At 40.0% G+C, this 23,533-nt stretch overlaps 1 protein-coding gene across 1 annotated transcript; it reads left to right on the forward strand.

Annotated features, from left to right (window-relative positions):
* The first annotated feature begins 11,029 nt into the window (after nucleotides 1-11,029).
* Nucleotides 11,030-22,299, forward strand: LOC137666427 (phospholipid scramblase family member 5-like). Its single transcript, XM_068406427.1, has 7 exons — nucleotides 11,030-11,042; nucleotides 13,608-13,759; nucleotides 18,148-18,190; nucleotides 19,021-19,241; nucleotides 20,221-20,382; nucleotides 21,177-21,338; nucleotides 22,250-22,299. Exons 1-7 carry the CDS (start codon nucleotides 11,030-11,032, stop codon nucleotides 22,286-22,288), a joined length of 792 nt encoding a protein of 263 aa, XP_068262528.1. The 3' UTR covers nucleotides 22,289-22,299.
* Nucleotides 22,300-23,533: the final 1,234 nt, after the last annotated feature.

The raw sequence follows: 23,533 nt of genomic DNA on the forward strand, positions 1-23,533 counted from the left end.
GTAAATTAGTGCTCTTTATCTATTCATAGTTTTTCATCCTTCTTCCCTACACCCAGTTTAAAGGCAAGCCTCCCGCCTTGTGCTCTCAATTCCTTTATGGTCTCATGGTGTTAAGGAGGGCAGAAGTAGTACTGTACCCGGGAGAGGGAGCAAACCTGCTCACTTACCCAGTGCTGTGGTCTGCAAGCACTGACGTGCTGGGCTGCCCTGCTCTGAACCTGCACAGGAACCACGAAGGCAACACCCAGGGCTGCTCAGTGCGGTGCAGTGAAGTGATCTAAGATTCAAAATGGGTGAAATGAATTATGCCCTCCTTTTGGGCTGTGGATGGGGAAACACCCCAGGGTCAGTTCTTCAGCTCCCAGGAAGCCTACAAATTCACTTTTAAACCTTCCCAGTGAAAAAAGACGTGGCTGATCCTTGTATGGTGGTGAACTGGCAGCAATTGGGCAGACCCACAGGTGCCTGTGAGCACACACATAACGTAAGAAAAAATGTATATTGGCCATTGCAGGTCACCAAGGAGCCAAAGAGCAAATGTGTGCAAGTTGGCTATTACAGCAAGTCGGCCACATGCAACGTGATGGAGGGGATGAGGTGTCTCCCAGGCTCAATGTTTTAGGATTATGTCTTGTATCGTTTTGAGTTTCAAGACTAAATAATCTTGATTACACGTTTCTTCTGTCTCAGTAACTACTGAAAAAGTCATGGTTTTCATATATTTATATTTTTGCAACCTGAGGACTGGGACGAAGGGGAAAATACGGGGACAAAGCGGGAATGACTCACTGGGAATAACTATTGCATGTTGTCGGAATGTAATGCAAATTATTTTGGTCTTCTGCTTTTAAGCTGGAATCCCGCTAGTAAACTGTAGGCAGATTAATTTAGCAGTAAGTACACTTTGAAAAAAACAGACCTTTCATTTCACTGACAGTTTATGGTAGTAGTTCTCTTGCTACCTCTCAGATACGGCCAGCGCATGTCTGGAGTGGGGAGCACCTCTTCTTCCTCGCTCCTTCTGTAACAGCCATTTATTTGTTGGGCTGGGACTGAAAACACAATTCACTGCTAAATTTGCCACAGCTAAGGTTAAACAAATGGTTATTTGTTATTCCAGCTACTGGTCCACGGGCATATATACAGTCAATATTTAAAATCCATGAAAAGACATATTCACAAGGTTTGTGAAATATGAGGCAGTTTTCCTTCCCATAAAGGCAGGGATCTCAAATGAGTTGTGTTGTCAATGGGAGCACAAGAGGTTATACAGTTTTCCATAATCTATAAAGCTTCGTCAGAATCACGTCATTAGCTTTCCTGTGGTAGTGCACAGCAGAGCTAATAATGCAATTATGGTTCATGTAGTTAAACTATGCTATTGATATTTTTTTTTTCCCAGGAGGCCTTCAGTTCTAGCAATCCTAATCATCTTCATTGTGCAGCTGTATGGATTCCACGTTTCACTATGAGGGAAATAAAATTGCAAATAAATACCATCTTTCCTAATGTCTCTGTAAATGCCAGATTTAGTAACCATTAACCAAATGTTGGAGTCTATAAAGTGTATAATTCTTTGTATAAAAAAAAATATAGAAGAGGCCACATTCACATACCAGTCACCAAAATAAACTATTATGCTAGGTAAATGAGAGCAGAATTTAATCCAATATTTGATTATTCTGATTTCTTGCTGCTGTAATTCATTACATTTTCTGTTTTTTGCTATACTAACCCTTCCTCTTCTCTCTACTGTATTCAAACTGTAAGTATTAGAGTAAATTAGTATAATTACCACTTGTAAATGGTGTGTGTGTTTAGCAGGGGGGAATCTTCTTTCAACTTCCCATTCTTTTGAACAAATCTGGAACCTGGAGTTCTGTACTTTTACCTGACATGCAATAAACGTGAGAGCTGGCAAGCACAGGATAATTAAGATGCTATTTAGTCTATTATTAAGCATTAATTTATGACTTCCATTAAGGAAATATTATATTTTTTTAGAAAAAGATTCCATCTGTGTCAATTCCCACTACAGCAAAAATCTCAGTCCTGATATTTTGGAACCCTCAAGCAAAAACATAAAACAAGAAATAAGGATGTTCACTGCCTCTGTGGTCTCAGTCTTCCATGATTAAGGTTGTTCTGAGAAGATAAATTATTAGAGCAATGAATCTCTGAAAGAACTGCTCTGTTTTCTTGAGAAAAATTTTGTTTCTATTAACTTGTGTTTCTTCTGAGTAAACTACCAAACACATTACAAAGCCTTTAGAAAAGACAAATGATAAGGTGATAGTGTGTTCATCATTTTGCTGAGAAACATCTTCCTCCTTTAACGTGCCTGGGACACAGAGCTGAAAATAAACACACAGACTGATTGCTATTACGTGTCTGAGGAAAAAACACAGACATGAGAAGAACCTGCTAACTAGGCTTCCTCAGTGGACCACATGGAGATGGAAATGAGTTGAAAATAAAAATAAAGCAAACATAGCTAAAGTCTTTAGATATTCTTGTAAAAAGTTATTGTCTGTGATGATGAACTCTCTGTGCTCTTAGTGTCTTCAGATAGAATATCTGTCATTTTCCTGCATATATCAGAGGCAATGTAGCACTGGGTTGTCACTTAGGGATCTCATGGGATACACAACAGCCCAGGTCAGCCCCAGGGGAGCTGGGATGGGGAGACAGCAGGACCAACTTTAACTATCAGAGCATCTTGTTATGGGCATAGAGCAGTTCCTGCCGTTCCCCCCTCCACGACTGCTGGAAGAGAGAGGGACTGTGCAGTAACAGATCTGCCAGAAGTATTAGTGAATTTCACATGCCTTTTCCATTATAACCTGTGTTTTTAAATTTCTCAACTCTTTCTACAGGTTCTACTAATTCTGTTTTTTTTTTTCAGTTACATAATAACTGTTTTGACTTTTGTTCTTCAGTAAAGCATTTAAAATATTCACCGTGGTAGTTTGAAATATATAAGCAAAATGCTGTCAAGATATACTAATTAGAAAAGTTGTACACGCATAACTTCCTAGTATGCTCTTTTGCTCTCATTTGTTTTACATATGGTGTTAGGTCAAAGCAGCAGGCTGTCTTTACAGGACAAGTAGTTCTGAAATTATGAGCATAAATACATTTTCATCTATGCAGACGTTTTCTCCTCAGCTCTTTTTTGCTAACCTAAGCCTTTGGAGGTTTGCTAATATTTTCTTCTCTCCTTTTACTTCTTATAACAGGAAATCTGCAAAGTGCTTTGCAGGAATCTAAAGTACTAATCTGTTGCTTTTGGGAATCAAAAACAAATGCAAAAACTTGCTGTGACTTTTCACCAGTAAGCGAACTGTGATACAAGGAGAGAGGAACATAAAACAAACTTGGGAAAAAAGAATCAGTTTTCCAGGTCTGCTTTGAGCAGATTAATGAATGAACATGTCTGTAAAAATGTGTGATTTGACCAGTAGTATCGCAGATACTCGGTGACCACTGAATGGTCCAGATAAACTGAGGCACAAAACACCTGCTGTGCAGCTTGGTGTCCCAGATACACTCCTAGAATTTTATTTGACTCAGTTGGGATGCTAATGGGTAGCTGCTGTTGTGTGGGTTTGTTGGAAAATCAGCAGTGGATAAGGATTTAAAAAAATCCATTTGTTATTCCTATTGGTTATCATTTTTAATAGTAGGAAATAATATGAAAAATAACATTACATGTTATCCTGCAAGAATTATTTTTTAGTGGGCAACTGCCATCCCTTGGATAGGTAAAATATCTGAAATGCAATAAGCGCAAAACCAAAACATTTCAAATTAAAAGAAATGACTGATAGTTGTGCTGTACTATTGCGTAGAATTTCTAAACATTGCTACTAAAGGTCGAAAACAAATTGGATTGAGATCCTTAATTCCTTTTATTATTTTTTTAGGGGATGCAAAGCTTTATTAGAATTAAGCTCATCTGAAACTTATTATTCTGTCAGTATGCTAATTAATAGAGGAGGATCATGGATTTGTTAATTAAAATAAGATACCTCAGGGAAACTGAAATTAATTTTGATGTCCTAATAGAGTTACCATTATGTCATTAAATCTTGTGGATATCTTATCCTTTTCTCTTCTTTTTCTTCCCTCAAAAACTGAAAAATGTTTTATTTAATTTGAATTTAGAATTAGAATATTGAATGGTGACTTTCTGAAGATGTGGAGGAGATCAGCTGATAATCTTGGAATAGCTGTAGCCCTCATGGGATTGTCAAGACTGTTCATCTTGTGCTCTAAATAAGCAGAAAGCTGTTCACCTCTGGGTCACTGCATCCTTGTTACTCAGGATTAACCTATAAACAGTCACTCCAGCAGCCTACTAGAGTAATTTAGTAATGTTGGCTTATATTTTCTAGAGATTGAACTAGCAAAATTTAACCATCAGGCAGACATCATAATAACTGCCAAAAATTTATTGCATCTTAATGAAATATCTTGCATAGATGGAAGGTGTCATCTGACAGCAAATACTGTGGTCAGCTGGATATGTCCATGTTAGTGATTTAGTTCATATCAATTTTTTTAAGGGAATCTCCTGGTCATCCCCACTTGCTGTGCTGGAGTGTAGTTTTGGAGCAGTCCTGGAGTGTGCAGACTAATTCCTGTTGGGTGGGCCCGAATTGGAAGACGAGATCCAGGAGCACATCAAGAGCCACCAACGGTGCTTGGCCGAAGAGCCACACAGGAGCTGGAGCAAAACTCAGAGCCACCAAGCATGGGTGAGTCCTCAGTGCCTGTCTTTTCTTTCTGCAGGTCTCCTGCTGTTGCACTGCACGGTTGGCTAATGTGGACATAGCTAGGGCTGTCCAGATCTTACCTAGCACCTTGACAAGAGATCATACTATTGATGTGACAGTTCATGCAAATGTTGATTTCAATCTAAGTCATTTTTACAGAAGGAAAAGCACCTAAAACATACTCAGTGTTTTCTGATACTCTGATTTTCCAGTACACTTTCTTCTGATCTAGATGTCTCACAGTGTAGAGAAAGGGAAAAGGAGAGGTAGGTATGAGAGAAGTACTAGTTTTTCTTCTACAGCAAAGCACAATTGTTCTAATTTTACTTGGTGAATTTTCAAGGCCAGCAAAGAAGTTCTGCATCATCACCAAGAGTGTTAATTGCATTTGTATCCAAAACTTCTGTCATTCAATGTACTCGAAGACAGAAATAATCTTATTACTGTACCAGTGTATACTGTTTGAGTACTTTATCTCATTTTATCACTGGGTTAAAGGGGTAAAATTGAATTACAGACAAGCATCAGATCTAATTGTTAGAGGCTGCTGAGCAGTTGCAGTGTGGTTAGTCCTGTGAAAGCTTGTGCTGTCCCAGGAAGAATGCCTACTGTTTGCTTTCAGCCTCATAAGTCTTCAGAGGGATTTGGTTGCATGTAAGGAAGGGCAGGATGCAGTTCTCTTACTGGTGAGTCTGTGTTTAATAAGCAAAAAGAAGTTGGTATGGTTTGTGAATTTCAGTTGAACTTGGCAAATGGTTTCAAGCCAAAATAACAATAAAATCAGGTAAAATTCACTTCAGCTTCTCAAAATAGATTAATCACAGTACTGTTTACTGAAGTAGCCAGAAAAGAGGCATAAAATGTCTTTGTTTCCAACACACAGTTAAAGCAGAGAACTTTACATGTACCTCCAGAGTGCTTTTGCCACAGAGCTATAAGGTTATCCTCTCTCACGCTCAAACCTAATGAATATTGAAGGATATTTACCTGGAGCAGAACAGATTCGGACAGATCTAAAATTCCCTTGGAGTGCTCAGTAATTTGGGTAAATTCACTCAGAGGTGAGAGACCAATTTCAAAATTTCTTCATGACCAAAGAGAAGGTTTGGTACATGTTTGGTGTAAGATACATTCAGGTCTTGCACACTGCTCCTTTCTGGCCTTATTTTTGCTTAAATCACATTGGTCTGCTTACATAAATCAACATCTGCATGGTCATACTTCCTCTGATTTTATCCCAAAACCTGTTTAAAGTGATTCAAATTGAAATATTTGGGTCTACGGTTGAATTCAGTATTTGGGACTAAACATTTCAAGCAGCTGTTTCAGAACTGCTAGGAAACCCGAATGTGCATGAGACAGTGCTCACCAGCAGTGCCCGCAGCCCCCTCGGTCTGCTGTATTTTCATGAGAACAAAAGTTTACAGGTGAGTTTAAAAAAAAAAACAAACAACAAACAACAACAACAACAACAAACCAACACAACAAAACCCCACCCCAAAAAACCCCTGACAAAACCAAAAACCAAACACTTCCTTCCCAAACAAACCACCAACCAAACAAAAACCCCCAAAGCCTTCTCCATCTACTGTGTCAAACCTGGGTACTGAAGGTGGTTTATGGATTTCCAGTTCATTGCTGTATTTTGCTGACATCTGTATTTAGGCTCTGAACCACACAAATACTTGCTGGGGGTAGCGTTACAATTTCTGATACATGTTTCAGTACCCATGTACCATTTCTAAACACAAGTCCTTGAATCTTTTCTTACAGAATCATTTTAAGATTGCTATTTTGATCCCATTTCTCCCAGTTCACTTAAATGCAAAATAAAGAGCAAACTGCTGAACAGTTGTTATTTTTAAAGGTTGTATTTTTCTATTAATTCATGCACAGCAGTCACCTCGTGGAATGGCTATGGCAAACCTACCATCGACAGACAGACAAGAGAAGCCCGTTCTGCAGCACCGTGTGCGATATGTGTGCTGTCAGCACGGGAACTGACGGGTGAGCCAGCCCGTCAGCGTTGCCGATGCTGGGGTGCTCCCTGCAGTAATTCAACGTGATTGCAGACATCTTCGGAGGGGAGGAGCTGCTGTAGGCACGAGCCGAAGCGAGACGCCTCACAAACCAAAGTTCAAGGTGAGATCCATGTTAGGCAGTAGCTGATTTAAGAAATTGATTTTTTTTTTTTCCAATGCAAAAAGATATACTGGGTAAAAATCTGTAACTTGGAGCTTCTTATTGCACAGGGTCACAGTCTGATACTTATGCCCATACTCAGCATTTCTCCTTGCGCTAAAGGAAAGCATAGGGAAGCAAGGAAGGCTGTATAATTCCCTATTAAAAAAATGACAATAAGAATGCGTTTTAATGCTGGTAACAATTGATATTTTGAGGAAAGGAAATTTAAAAAGGAAATGGACATCACTGATCATCCCTCTTAGCAGCAGGGAAGCTCAGGCATTGCTCGGTGAGGTCTTGGGTGCATTTCACGGTGCTTGCGTGCTCTCCTTAACCTGCCTGCTGCACAGCACAACTTATCCCTGGCTGCCTGGACCTCAGTAAGGGCAGGTGGGGAGGAGCTGAGCTCTCTCACAGGAACTTGTCTAGAGTGTGGGGACAAGGGGAGAGGCAGTTCCTGCTTACCTGGGAGAGCCGACAGCGATACTGTGGGGAAAGGGGAGTGGTGTATTTGCCCAGAGTACAAAGGCAAATATCTTACACCAGGTTTATAGGGCAGTTTTCTGAGCAGCAGGGAGCAGGACAAGAAATCAAACAGCTTTTCCTAATACTTTGTATTTTGTTGCTGTCTACTGTTTTACTTCTTGTGCCTTTGACCCTTAGTGAAGGTGTTATTTTGTGAAACCATTGCCATACTCTGGCTGTGGTGCCTGTAGAAAATAGAAGAATGATTAGGCTCTAGAAAAGCAGCATCTATGCTGAGCCATATGGTACCTTTGCTCTATTGACCCACCTGGTTGACTAATACTATGTGCTTTCTGGAGGAAAATCTGTGTTTTGGCTCTGTGCCGTCTGGGACAATGATGTCTTAGTCCATGGATAAGTTTCCTACAGGCTGCAGTAGTTTGTGTAATAACTATTAACTACAATGATGTTTGTATGTCAGCTTAGCAGGGGTGGATCCCTGTGCTTTTGGAGAAGTGGTAGTTAAAGAAAAAATGCAATGTAACTTTTCTTTAAAGAAAAAATGAAGGTTCTAGATGTATAAACTCCTCCAGCCAAGCACTGCTGGCCCTGATCTGAAATGTCTCATTGATTTTAATGGATCCATGCTAACTCCTGTCTTCTGAGGATTTACACATCAGTTTTTATAAGCTTTACAGCATGGGATGGAATGCATATATTTTACAGGTAGAGGGAATACATGTGTGCACACTCAGTTTCATTTTTTTCCATCATTTTTTATTTTATTTATACCTGTGAATGTGTTACAGATGTTCAGCACATTCATATAGAGGAAGAGAGCATGCTCAGAGTCCTAATGACACAGTAAATGTAGGCAGTGATCCCTGGGAGCCTTTTGCAAGGCACAAAGGCAGCGAGATCAGTGTCTTGGCAGAATCCCACTCTGGGTGCTGCTGCTCTGCTTCCTGAAGTCTTTAACAGTTGGCCAGAAATAGCTGTACATAATTCTTTAAATGTTTGTCCTGATTTCTTGAGTATTTTTTCCTGTACATTTCTAAGTAGCACCAAAAAATGGATGCATTTGTGCCTGGACAAACATGATCAAGTCTTCTGCTCCTGAAGTCCTTAGTGAGGCTGCTTTAATCATGTCTGGAGTAGATTTTCACCAATATGTGAGTACTTATTAAAAAAAAAAAGCCAAATATTCAGATTAAAGAAACTATTAAATACATAGTTTCATTTGTAAAGACCTATGCCAATGCAAGACTATTGTTTACAAATCCTGCAGAAACCTATTGATGTAATCTACTAAAATTATTGCTTCAGAATAAAACAATAAGAATAGGGTAAGAGGGGACATCTTAAAAGGTACGGAAAATTGTGAAAGAAATGGAAAAACATAAAATGTACTCCAAGCCAAGTTTTATACCTTTCTATTACCTATTCAGCAATTTTGTAAATAATGCGGGAAAATTAGTTCTTTGGGGCAGAACTGCTTCAGGGAAATGTTTATTTCATGAGCGGCAGGATAATGAAACCTGGCTCCTGCAGACAGGTGGACCTGCCCGTGCCACCGCGGAGGCCCTTGCCTGGGACCCCATGCCCCGGTGCCGGCAGCTTCCAGCACTGCCAGGCTGTCCTGTCCCAGAGCCTGCGCACGCTGTGGAAATAACTGGGACTGGTCCTGTGTGACGGGTACCGAGCACAGCACAGGCATCAGTGTCCGTGTGCTGCTCCAGGTCAGCAAGTGAGCTGCTTGGGCTTCACAAAAATGCTTTTAATAAATGTTCGAAACATCGTCTTTCAGCATATGTGTGCATTGTCTATTTTAGGCACATTTTTATTACTGTACTACACTACTACATAAATACTACACAATTTATGTATTGACAGAATTATTTGGATTCTTTTTCAGTTTGGTTTTCTGGGAGCTAAAGTAAATCTTTATTAATTTTTAAAGGTAGGTGGGTGCCATCTCACCTGAGTTTTCATCCCTCATTTTCAAAGTTAGGTTTACTATATTTATCCAGAGCCTTCCCTTTCCTTTTTTCTTCTTTGTTTAGGCTTTGTGTCTGCTCTCCAGGTTAGAGTCCCTGTTCCAAAGCGGCACATCTTTGATGGGGGAGAAAGGAAGCAAAACGTTTTAGTCATTCTTAAATTTATTTCCAGTGATGTCAAACTTCTTCCCAGTCCATAAGGATTTGTTTAGTGCCCATTTTTCAGCAACCAAAGTTTTTGTCTATGGGCTACCTTCTCCCTTTGCGTGGTGTTTCCAGGGGTGAGCACAGCAGGGACATGCTGCTGGGTAGGGCTGTGCTGCCACTGAACCCAGGGACTTCTCAAGCAGGCAATGATAAACTCCTGGGAAGCTGTGCATAGCCAAATTTTTACATGTTCCATAGGTAGACCTGGGGGCCTTTGTATGGACTAATATAGTTAATAAAAATCAACTTCCATACAGTTTCATTTTTATTTTTTTTTTTTATTCAGAGGGGCTTTCTGTATTCTTCCTTCAGAGATCCACATCAGCATCTTCCTGAACTGTAAACTCCAGAATAAAATCTGCTCAGACATGCTCCTACAGACCTTTTCAAATCAGTAGGACTTGAAGCAGCAGAGAGGACAGAAAATGGTCCCCGACACCTCACTCTGCTCCACCGGGCTCTGTGCATAGGCTCTGCCATTTTTGCAGCCATGCACCATACCTGTCTGCAGATTGCATGTGCCTGATGATCCCCATGGTGACTTGGGCACTTGAGGCAGAAATAAGAGCTGGTAAGCCATGGTTACTCTCTCTCCTCTGCTGCCTTCCCTCTCAGTGCAATGTGGGTGATTAGATGTGTTACGTTTTGGTATGGATGGTGCTTGTCTGGAGCAAAGCACAGCCAATCTGTTTTAATTCTCCAAATCCAGTTTAAACACCTCACACAGATCGGCAGAGCCCTGCATGGGGGGGATGGGTGCCCGTGTGCAGTGCCAGGAGGGGCGTACAGGATCATTTTCTGGGTCTTGGTGCAGGTATGACACCCCTTGTAAGGGAGGCTGATGCTATGTGGATGGAAGACAGTGAAAATCCAAGGTACCTTTTCCTGCTCTGTGCACGGGAAATGTTGACTAGGGGCCAGCAGTAGGGAGATGCAGGTAATTAGCTCTTCTGTCTTTAGTGGATACCCTGAAGAAAAGGACACATAAATATTGAATTATAAAGATAGAACTTGTGTAGTCTCAGAATATATACGTACATTATAAAGCAGAATTTTAGGTCTAATGTGTTCAGTTAGCCAGTGGGTACATTGAAGTTTTGCCTCTTTGTATTCACAAAAACACTTTTTCCTCTTTCCATTGGTGCAAACGAGTTGAAATGAATAACGTTTTTCTTGTTTGTTAGCATCATCTCCCCCTGTTGTCCATCGACATAAAATGCAGTGTTCTGGAACATGAGAAAGGCAACACATTTCCTCCAGTTCTTTGTAAGCTGATATGAAGTAGACAGACACCTTCTGAAGTTTTGTGCATGCTGTGCTCTTTTTTTTCTTTGCTGCAACAAGAAAAGCCTTTTCTTTTAACCCAGCTTCCTTTGAAGCAGTAACTCGGGAAGCTTCATGGCCTCTCAAGGTAAGTGCATCTATAGTCTGTATTTTTAGATCATGTTTACAGAAAACTACAGTCTCGTACGTTTCCAGCAATCAGCAGTCTGATGAAATGAGAGTTTCAGGCTAAAACCACACCAGCCAAAGCACAATTGTTTTGGCTTCCTTTATTTTTTTCAGCATTCAAGAGGCTCCTAAGGAGACTAAAATCTATATTAGAATGTTATTTGAATAAAATATGCTACAAAAGGTTAGCATCTGCATTCAATCAAAAAATTTAGCGTTTGTGCCTTTGTGCTTAAACCTGTCCATACAGCATGTGTGGGAAGGGCAGGTACTGAGCCAAGGGTACCACTGCTTCTGCACCCCTCTTTCCTATTCCACTTTGAAAATATCAAATCAGCAAATGCTTTTCATTTTCAAAACTGGCCAGAGTCCTCATATAACCACATAAGAAAAATTAAATATCTGAAGAATAACTGAATTTAATCAGATTACTCCTATCTGGGTTCATCTTTGTCTTATATTTTCTTTTAGCTGCAGCCAGCTGGATACTCAGGTCTATAGGCAAACATTGCAGTATGTTGATCTAACAAGCCTTCTAAATTCATTTTTCCATGCTTTCGAATACTTAAACTAAGCAGAAGGACACAAATCTATTTTTTCTTAACATGAATGCAACCGCATAAGGGTCACCCTGTTGTGACATACAGAGGCAGATGTTGGCCCAGGGAGTTTCAACAATGTCTATGTATGTTTGCCAAATTTTACCCCTCTTTTTTTTCCCCCCAAATAATAGTCAAGACATTCTGTATTCACAACACTAGAAGTTATAAAGCAGCAAGCAGGTTTTACAGCATTGTTGTACTCTTGGAATATACATTTTTTTACCCTGAGAGGTATGCATTTTGCTTACCTTTAGCCATATAGAAGAGATTTGGTTTTGCAGATTTTTTAATGCATAATAGTTAACAGAAGCAGCAAAATCGTCATGTTGTGTAATATGGTTTTCATAATGAAGGAACTTGATAATATGCTTCTTTTAGGAACAAGTAACTCTACAAATTATGATTGTACAGAATGTTCACTGTATCATATGGTAACTTTTAAGTTTTCCCATATCATAAATGAAATGAGAAACATCCACAAAAATAGACAAAGTGTCAGAGTGGCTTGGATTGTCATCAATATTTAATGTATTTACTGTTTGATTTTTGTATAGCTTAAAATTTGACAGGTAGAACTGCAATTTGTTGTCTTTTTCTCTCTTTATTATTCGAGAATAACACTAACACTCGGCTACTTCATGGCATTTCATGTAAGAACAAGAGTTACGGCAGTAACAGAACCCTGTGAGGTAAAATGATGCAGAAGAGCATATAAAATATTTATGACCCAGCTATACATTTTTAAAAGCCAGCTACAAATTCAAAGGGGTTACTTCTTCTTCCTGTAGTCTCAGACTTTGAAAGAAAGCAGTGGCTGCAAAGACAAATTAAGATCAAAATATCATTAAACGATGAATCAGCCACAGTGAGTTCAAATCATGCTAAAGGATCTCATCTAAACCCACAACAGCAAAAGAGAGCTTCAGACTTAGAGCCAAAATTCCTTCTGGACCTCAAACCCTGACGTGCCTAAGTATTGTCACACGTAAGATAAAAATGATCAGTTTGGGGACAGCTTTACTGGCAAAGCGTAGGGGCTCAGCTTAATACAAGGATTTGCTGTTTATATGCAGAGAGCTTCAGCTCACTCTTTCTTCCTCCAGCAAAGCCAGTGTTACTGAAGGCTCATAGTAAAAGCAGTAGGAGTTTGTTGGAAATCAAGCGGCTAAGGTGACCACTGTGCTGTGGGAGATGGTGCCTGTGTGTGTGAAGGAGGGTGGGCACACAGGTGCCTGTGACAGTAAATACTCTCATTACCTTCACAGCAACAGCCAAAGTAACAATCACTGTGTCCTAAAGGACGTGTTTGCAATAGCAAACCAGAAAACACAGCTTAATGATATCTGATCTTTTCATGACAATAATAATGAATTATCTTTAACACTGTAAGAGGCTGTAGACTTTGATACCAGGGCTGTAACATCCAGCTCAGGGAATCTGAGATCCTGGAAAGGGTATCTCTAATTAAGAGAAAATTTGCATGCCCTCAAGATGCTAGAAAGCCCTCAGCAGCTCGGTGCACACTAGCACACAGGGCAGCTCATGGGGAGTAGAGCTGAGCGACCTGAGGAGCTTGTGGCCACCCTGTGTGTGAGTTCAGGCCAGCTCCAGCCTTGTCCCACAGACTGAGTGCTCACAAGATGTCAAAGTGGATTAGGGTGCCTTCCAAGACCACATCTCCTCGTTTAGTTTCATCTAAAGTGATCCCACCTTGCGTACTCCAAGACTGCTTTATAAAATAAACCATCATGCTCGAAGTGTGGGGCCATCAGGAGATTTGTTTCAGATCCTGGTTCCTAATCTGAACTAAGATGCTGATATAGTTACAGGCAGAATGTGACATTATTGTTCCAGTTTTGATCCAAGCAGTTAGCTGCTGTTTGGCCCTGTTCATTTCTGATTTTTTTCTTCTCTTCCTGCAGAGTCTCAGGGACAAACCAACCCAATCTTTAAGGATTGCCTCCCTGGTTCTTCTGACCTTCCTGAACAGAATAAGCCTGTTGAACCAACAAGTCTCTGGAAGCAAGCATCACACACTCATAACTTGCCAGCTGGTCTGGAGTACCTGAACCAGGTCCTGGATCTTTCCAAATGTTAGAATTGCTTTGGTTTCCTCATAGACTTCTTTGATACCTTGGGGATGGGGTTGTTTGGATTTTTTCTTGGGGGAGGGCAGGTGGAGATGGAGAAGCTTTTTTTCATTTGATATTACTATGAAATAAGGAACATAGGAATGACAAGCCCTTCCTTCACTGCTACCATTCATTTCTATAGAAATCCATTTGTTGTGCATGCAGCTCTCGTACCAAAACCATGGTTTTCTTCCCTCTAGGAATTTTTCTAGGTCTTAGTATTACCCCTCTCATTGTGCCCCCAGTTTCCTTCCAGCTCCTTAAGAGCTTACTCTCAGGGAAAGGGCTATCAAACTGGCTGACCTCAAAAAGACTAGAACAGGCAGTGTGTGAAGGAATTGTCACCTCCTTATAACCCATCCTTTGAGGAACATTAAGGTCTTCTGAGCAAATTCCTTCTGCCAAGGACAGTGCTCTCCAGGTTAGAGGTAAGGTCCTAGGGAGGCAAGCTCCCATGGAGACAACTTTGTGAGTGTAAGCCTGGGTGGCTACAGACCCGCATGCACTCTCTGTCAGGTCATGGGGCAGGAAAATGCCAGTGCCCAGGAGAGGGAAGTGCCTGCAAATGGAAGCAGATGAGTAGGTCACAGGTTGGGGAGGGAAAGGGAACGTTAAATTCTTCTCAGTCCTACTGCTAAACGTGCAGCTGTCCATCTCGCTCTGCGAAACCTCTCAGCTCCTGGAGCTCAGGCTGGTGATGGTCTGCAGCTCTGCTCCAGAAGTGTCATCTCTTCCTGCATTTTTTCACTTGGAGGGTCACTGCTGCTGCCACTGCTTTGACAGTGGATTTCATACACCCTGCCTGGCATGGGCAGGGGCAGAATCAGGCCCCCAGTGCAGTCAGGTTGTGATTCTCATATACACACCTCTGCTGTGTTTGTATTTTGGTGGTGCTGGGAAATGTTTGTTTCACTCGAGATCTGTATTTTAGACATACATTTCTGGTAGCTTTGTACAGAAGTAGAAATTCAATGTATTTTATATTTGGAGCTGAGTTACCCAGATAGCTAATGAAACTGGGAGACCCTTCAGAAACAATCTTTCTTGTGGAGTTACGATTTTCATTTCATGGTGCACATGCACAAAATGATATGTGTTGTCAATTACATGAGCATTTGCTCACAGACTGTGGGAGCTACATTTCTTAGTCTAAAAGTGATTGTGATAGTAAATACTTGGCAGGTTACATATTCAGTCTCCTGTATGAACATGAATTATACCTCAGATTTACCCATACAATGTGGGCAAGCAAATTCTATTACTTCTTTTTATAGAAGCTTTACATCTGACACAAAGACAAAAGAGCAAGTGGCTGTCAGAACTATAACTAGAACTCAAGACTTCATTCATGCTTGCTCTCAGCCCAATAACCATGTGTCTGTGCTGCAGCCCTTGTTAATTATTTTCAATTTGCTCTGCAGTCTGAAAAGCGGAAAGCATGTGTGCAATGCTGATTATTGGCATATACAATAATACACAGCTATAGTTTCTGTGCATTGCAGAACATTTTGGTGTGTGATGCTGAAGTCATACTGGCTGTGGGACTAATGAAACAAGCTCGTACAGGATAGAGTGCAGCAGGAAGGAGATCCGACCAGCAGGGAGGGGGCTGCCTGCAGAATGAATGTGGGATTCACAGCTGCCAGGGTGACCCCTTGGGATTTATCCTGATGGACTAAGAGATTTTCACGTCATGAAATTGTCAAATGAATGAAGATGTTTCTAGCAGAATTGGGAATTTTTGATGCTATTGGGAAGACTGGAATACTGTGTATCCTTCTGGCTATGTGTGTATCGGGGAAAGGTGGGTCCAAACTGAAACAGGCACAGACAGGTGCTGCTGGAAGAACTTGGGGAATAGAAAACCTGCTTTAAAACAAGACTGCCAGTGTTTCATCTCTAGGCCAACAAAATGCTGTCAGAGAGGGAACGGTGACAGCTCTCACCCCAGAAGAGCAAATAACCTGTGGGAAAAAGAAACATTTAATTTATTAAATGATATTACCAGCAGAAAGATTGTAGAGAAAGTGGCTGTGAATAAATATAGGATAAAAAATAGAAATGAGGTTCTGGGGTTATCTCCAGCAGGAGTGGGGAAGATTAACTGGATAGATTTGAGAAAGCTGAATATATTTCTTAGTAAGACCATGACGTGCTTGACTCTGAAACAAGGATTCAAATTTAATGAATCTCAGAGAGATCCCTACAGTCTTATTCTAAATGTCAGCTCAAGGACACAGCATATAGTGTTGGATAAGAGGAAAAGAAAATATCTGTCATGTACGTTAAGGCCAGGCAGCAATACTTCACTGTGCAAATACACACCTGGAGTCAGTCAGGCTGCTGATTGATTCACTTGGCAGCCCGAGGTGCACCAGAGACGGGCAAGAAACTGCTTCTGCCCTGGCAAACTGATACCATGCTTTCTATCACTATCACAAAAGTGACACTCTACAATTTCCTATAAAACAGGCTACTCAAACCTCGTTATTATCTCCCAGATCACAGCTGTAGTTCCAGGGATTGGCCAGTGCCCATCACAAAAATTGAGGGAACCTGTGACCACAGCAGGAATAGACAGACGAGACCTTGGAGAAGAATTTTCCAAGTAGCTCAACAGCATGTTGTGCCACCATTCAGGCTTAACCAATTTTGTAAGAAGCTTCTTGGTTTATACTTGGTTAGACTGATCAGATGTAAATTTAATGCCCACAAAACTGAATACTGAGAATTAACTGTGTAGAAGGAATTGTAACACATCTGAGCTCAAGAGGACTCAGACCCTTGTAAACCAAAGGGCTTTAGATGCTTTCAAATGCAAGTGCAGAATTCCCTTAATCCACAAGTGCCCCAATAAAAGATGCATCAGAATAGCTGCCTTGCCCAAACCAGTGAAAGGCGAAACAAGCCTAACAAGTGGTACTGCCACGTTGTCTCAACATTGTTTATACACTGCTCACAATAAACCAACACGCAGACCGAAATCACTCAAAGCTTTTCATGGTTCAGGCTCATTAATTTTCTTTTCCCTGTGAAAGTCTCTGTGGAGCAAAGAAATCCACCTTAAAATCAATACTAAAATATTAAAATAGCCCTACCATCCTTAACTTGTTTATTCTTTTTTCAGCAGCAGAGCACTTCCCATGAGCTCCAAGAGTTCACAATAATATTTTTTATTATTTCAATTACTGGCATGAACATTTCAGAGATTAATGAAAGGGATAAAGAAGTTTCTCTTTTACCAGCTTTTCTTTGCAGCCTGAACTAGCTGCAGGAGATGACTAGAAGTGACAAATGGCTGCAACAGTTTGAATATGTACCAGGCAAGATTTATCAATTGTAAAATATACAGACGCTGGAGAGCTGCGACATGCTGGTCTCAGAAGGTCACTGTGTGCTTTCTGTCTGCAGCTGTGAGTAATGGCAAAATCCTGTGCCGAGCATTTGCCCATCAGGAATTTAAGGAAAAGAGATTAGCAAAGCCTAAACTATCACATAAAACAGGCATAAAATTCAGATAAAATTGAAAGGTAGACTGAAATTAAGTATTCCTGGTTTTATAATACTAATAACTGTTCTCTAAAAAAGAATAATGTTGGAGGAACAAGAAGCACAGCAAAGCTGGGTACCATGGCAAACAGGTTTTCTCCTGCATTTGTAACCAGCTCATGGCAGAAGACAGTTTCAGCCAGCTGAGGGCTTCTCTGGGGAGCTGTTGTTTTGCTCTTTCTGGCACCCTGGTGTGACTGTTTGCCAGATTTAGGGTGCAGAACTCCCGTTGCCTGAGATCAGAGCATTAAAGCTTGTGTGTGCCGTCGTTGGCATCACCTGATAGCCCTGCTGGGCTGCTCCAGTGGGGCCCTTTGGGATGCAGCTACAGCATGTTTCAGGCTTTAGCCCAAGCTCATTCACTCCTGCACTGCCACGGCGCCCAGCACTAACCTTAGCTTGGGGTAAGGGGCTTCCCCTCTGCCAAGACCAGGAGGGAGGAAGAGGAGTGAGAAGTGGGCGCTGCTTCTCACATACATCTTTCCGTTGCTGTTGTCTTCCTCATTCCCTCAGTGAAGATTATTTTTTCTTCAAACGTGCAGGTGAATTACATGACCACAGCACCCAATGTCACACTATTCAGTCATCATTTCAGACAGATGTTTAAAGTGTGACTTGAGATAGCCCTAAGGCACCCAGCTTGTACACCTCTGGAAGGAAAGAAATCCTAATAACAGGGAGATGAACATTAAAAGTAGACAGGTGATTGCTGGCAGCCCCAGACCTTTCCAACACCCATCATCTTGCTTTTTTTTTTTGCTTTTTTTTTTTTTTCAAACAGCTGGACCGGATAATTATTCATCAGCAAGTGGAACTTCTTGAAGGTATGGTGCAATCCTTGTCACTCTTTAAGTGAGCTGGTACACAGACATCTCCAAAAGGCTTCCAAGTCTTGCCCCCAACTTGCTGAATTCATTGCGAAGCCTCCTGCTGACCTTGCGTCAGGTCTGTAATGTCGTGTTAGTGTGGTGAAAGTTCACTTTCTTTATGCCTGTTCTGCAGCAAACAAATGAGGAGAGAAAGACTATAGTGAGTAATCTCCTCAGCAGTCCTAAATTCTCTCCCTCAGACACCTCCCTCTCAAAGTTATTAACCATCTTTCCAATCCATGGAAAAATGTATTGTCTTTAACAATGATTAACATGCTACAAGAAACAAAGCAAATAAAGAAAGAAGACACAAAATACAGCATAAGAGTTTCTGTTTACATAGTTCCTCAGAATTTCAAAGTACTGAACAAGTATTAAATTCTGCAAGTAAACCATTTTTTTAATATATTTCTCCCATTCATAATGTTTTTGGCCCAATTCTTGGATACCTTGCTGGGTGAATGTTTATCACTGAAGTGGGACAGCCTCATGTTGTTACTTTTCACAGATGATAAAGTAAGAAAAAGCCCAAACCAAAACTCAGGATCTGAATTCTGTTTTGTGATACATACTTTAGAGTACAGCAAATCAAAGTCTTTAAATATTGCTTCAAAACACAGACCTGACATTATTATTTCCTTGTAATTGTATATTTTCTTCGTGTCATTATTTCAAAACAATTTTTTAAACAGTCTCTGTTAGATAGATTTTTAGAATATATACTAATATATATATACACACTAAGATTATACTAAGGTAATGTTCTACTTGTTTTGCTTTATTAGCCATACTTGGCACAGAGACCTCCAGCAAATACGAGATAAAAAACCATTTGGGACAAAGAGTTTACTTTGCAGTAGAAGAAAATGATTGCTTTGATCGTAACTTATGTTCGCCTATAAGGTCTTTCACCATAAGGATTGCTGATAACATGGGCCGAGAAGTGATTACAGTGAACAGACCCTTGAGATGCAACAGCTGCTGGTTCCCCTGCTTCCTGCAAGAGGTGAGCGCATCCTAATGGCCTTTTGTCCAGGCATCTCGCTGTACGTGCACAGACCTAAAGGAGCCTCGTGCAACCTCTGCGGGGGTGGCAGGGAGGAATTCACACCTACCTCTCCGCCTGGGGGACTGCGTTTGTTTAGAAGTAACTATTGATAAACGAGGCCCTTCCATGAGTTGCATTCCCAGCATGCCTCCTCCCTTTCATGGGACCTTATTTTCCTGACATCCCAAGTAAGGCTTTTGTGTCTGATGATACAGATGTCTCTCCAGCCACGTAACACCCCAAAACACTGCTTGTCCTGACACAGACTAACGTCTGTTTGTGCTACAGATGGAAATCACCCCCTGTACTCCCAGAGCGTGAAGGATGGAACGTCCCTGGAGGCGCTTAGTGCATGTGGGTACCACTGGGAAGCAGCTCTCCAAGGAGGCTGATGCTTCCCTCCGTGGCTCTGCCTTTTCAAGGCCATATATCTCTGTGAAATTGCAGAACTTGGAATTAAGCTGCTTTGAGTAAAAAACGCAGTTCCTATAGATTATTGTATCTTTTCTTCCTTTTTTTGACTCTGCTTTATTCAGACATCTGTCTTGTTTTATACGTTAACTCATCTATTTACTTTCTCAGTACTGCATCAGGATTTAAAAAAAAAAAAGTCCTTTGGTAGAATAGATACTGTATAAAAAAGCTTCTAGGATACTCACTGTTTACAATAACAAAAACCTTTCAAAGTGTATGGCTTACATCAAATCTTATATGTAAGATATTAGCTTCTGGTGCAGCTTTTGAGATTCATATTGTCCACTATATTGAAAAATACCATTAGATAGCCTCGTAATATCCAGTTCACAGTTTGGTAAAATTATATAATTATATTCAATAAATAAATATTTTGTCATTATGTAAACAATATACTATTATGGACAAACATATTAATATAAAATTAGCCTATAAGATTTTTTTGCTTTCTTTTATTTGCTAGTTAGAAGTTCAGTCCCCACCAGGTACAATAGCTGGGTATGTTGTACAGAACTGGGACCCTTTTCTGCCAAAGTTTACTATACAGAATGAAAGTAAAGAAGATGTACTAAAAATAATTGGCCCATATGCAACTTGTGGCTGTTTTGAAGATGTTGATTTTGAGGTATGTTTCTTATGAGTGTTAAGAATTTTAAAGTTTTATTACTTTGAATAAATTTCTCACTCAAAAATCCTGCTATTCTACTCTTAAAATACTATGTATGTTGCTATAACTATGGAACAGAAGTACAACAATGTGCATTGGAGTTCCTGACTCGTACATTCAGATTCCTACAGATGTTTTCTGACAGGAGTGACAATTCCTTCAAGGAAATAAACATGTTGCTAAGTGAAGTCCTGGTCCTCTGCAGTCCATGAGCACTCAGCCATTGATTTTGATAGGCTCAGGGTTATCAGGCTGTACAAAAGAACTTCTGTGTTGATCAACTCATTAGCCAAATTGGACGACTTCAGTGGGTACTGTCCAAAATTTCAATATGCTGTGAGAAACATGCAGATGGCTATGTAATTGAGGACATATCTGTCAGTTGTAGGAAACAGTGGTCCTCAGCAATGGTACTGCTGTGACTTGGAGCGTGTCAGAAACACAAGACAGGAAAAAAAAAATCATTGTGAAAGAAGAGCAAAAGTGGTATAAATTTTCACAATTGTTTTCCTTCACTTTTCTGTCAGCTCTAAAAATGCTGATGTTTCCAAACTTGAGACCCTTTCTCATGTGCCACTCCTAAAGGCAAATCTGACAGTAATAGAGCACCTCAATGATAAGAATAAAAGAAGAATCTGACAACTATAGCATACTCTGTGTGTCAGGGCACAGTCATTACTTCTATGGAAATATAATCAGTGTGTACTTGATCTATTTATATTTAGGTGTATTCCTATTTTTTATTTGTGCAGGTAAAATCTCTCAATGAGATGTCAACGATTGGCAAAATTTCCAAGTACTGGTCTGGATTTGTAAACGATGTCTTTACCAACACTGCCAACTTTGGGATCCAGGTCCCTGTAGATCTTGATGTGAGAATTAAGGCAGTAATGATTGGTGCTTGTTTCCTCATCGTAAGTATGCAAAACCACAAGAGGTACACCCGCAGAGATGGGCAGTGGGACCAAAGGGGTCTTTGCTATGAGCTGTGATCCTACAAAGGCATAAGTGCAGTGTAAAGCCAAACCCGTTAACTGAAACGCTTTTAATTTAATGGCTGCTTTTGTTTTTTTCTTATTTGCTGAGCATCTTTAGGTTCCTAACATTTTTGTTTATTAAACTGTTTATATAGTATTCTACATGTAATTCAACATTTTGCATGGTAGGATCAAATATTAACACACATGTCAAACCTACCAAACTCCCCCAAAACCCTTATCTGTTGTGTTTGAATGGGTATATGAACCAAAACAAAAGTTACGTTATTTCTAATGATAATTTCAAACGGTAGGTGCCACTTCAATAGTTCTGTCAAGTGTTGCATGTAAGACCTTCAGGTCATATGAAATTTCCTACAAATATTCCCTTGTGAAGATAATCATAAGAGAAGAATTACATGAAAAGGAGAATGCTCACTGCTAGGGGTGAGATGAGTTGAGATGCATATTTTCTAGAATTACAAAGGTCTTTTGGCAACTCTGATGCGTTAATATTAACATGCAATGGTTTAAAAATAATCTGCGATACTTATATCAGAGAATATAAAAAAATGGACAAAACTATTTAAATTATTCACTGGGAAGTGTTTAAAATTGCAATAAAAATTCAGATATTTTGCTTTTATTAGGTTAGAAATATGACTCTCATGACACTTAAGATTTTCGGATTGTGTCCTCCAACACTCCCGTTGCTCAGTGGCAGAGTAATTGAAAATGATTGACTAATCTAATTACTTTATGTAAAAAAAAGTCTAAAAATAAGACTTTTGATAGTAATTGTTCCATTTTTGTACCTTCCTTACTGTTCACATTTTGTTTATTTGTAGGACTTAATGTTTTTTGAAAAATCTTTGGATGGATTATAACAAGATGACAGAAACAATAAAACATGCAGAACATGTTTCAGTAAGTAAAAATGAAAATAAATTGATCTTCTTGCTTTGAAGACTTATACGTTAGATACTTTCTAATTCTTTTTCATTTTCTTCCAGAAATCCCTTGAGCTTTGGACATGATTTTGAACTGCACAAATCCTTGTTCCTTATAGGAAAAGAAAGGGAGCTAATGATGATGTTTATTAAAATATCTCTCATGTAAATAATAATTTCCCACCTACATTTTATGTGTGTTGTAGCTAAACACATACTTTTCACACAGAGCACTGCTGCTTTGGAACAGTGCTATTCTCTTCTTTCTCTTTTGATGTTCCTGCATGGGAAATCATGAAAGATTAGATGAAGCCTTGCTGCATCACTGATGGAAGTCTGTGTTTAGAGAAGCCTTTGATGTTTTGCAAGTGCCGGTACCAGTTACTAACCACATGAGGGTGTGTTCTGGGGGTTTTGCTTTTTCATAATTTTAGAAGTAATTTTCTGATTTGTTATTTAATTAATAGTAACAAACTGAGGTTGAAAGTAACAAATATAAAGACATCACCCGATGGGAAGTTCAGGATGTTATCTGGTTCAGTGAGCTGAAAGCAGGGAAGTGATGTTAGCTAGTAAATTAATTTTATGGTGGAAGTTTTGTTTAATGAGTGGCAGCCAGAAATTAGGCTTCCAGTATTAGACTTGGGAATGTAAGCTCTATTCAGAAAATCTGCTTTTATTGAATGCAGGCCATAAGGTTTGAGAGATGGTCCTCTGTGTGCTAGAGGTGCACGAATCACTTCACATTTGAACTGTCTAGTGTCAAGGATTCTTGCTCCCATCCACTCAAGACTTTTCTTAAAAGGTTTGTTCCTCTTAATATCTGGTAGTTGATAACTTTTCATTCAGCCTTGCATGAGGCCACCCTAGAACAGAATTATTCTTTTCCTTTGGCAAGCTCAGGTATTTCCTGTGATAGGACTGTGCAATAGGAGCTTTTTCTATTTCAGATAGCAGTTTTACATAGCTGCTCATTCCTGTAGTCACATCTCATCATACTCTTCCCAAACACTCCCACCAACAGGCTTTCGCTAATACAAGCTTCCTTTGTAGGAACATCCATGATAGATATGCAGGAGATAAACAGAAAAATTTTTGTTGCAAAATATTTGCTGTATGAACTTGCTTATGCCTCTCTTAAAAACTCCAATGAGTCCTCAAGAAGCAAACCATTACCATTCA

The sequence above is a fragment of the Nyctibius grandis genome, chromosome 8 (assembly GCF_013368605.1).
Source record: "Nyctibius grandis isolate bNycGra1 chromosome 8, bNycGra1.pri, whole genome shotgun sequence".
Taxonomy (NCBI): domain Eukaryota; kingdom Metazoa; phylum Chordata; class Aves; order Nyctibiiformes; family Nyctibiidae; genus Nyctibius; species Nyctibius grandis.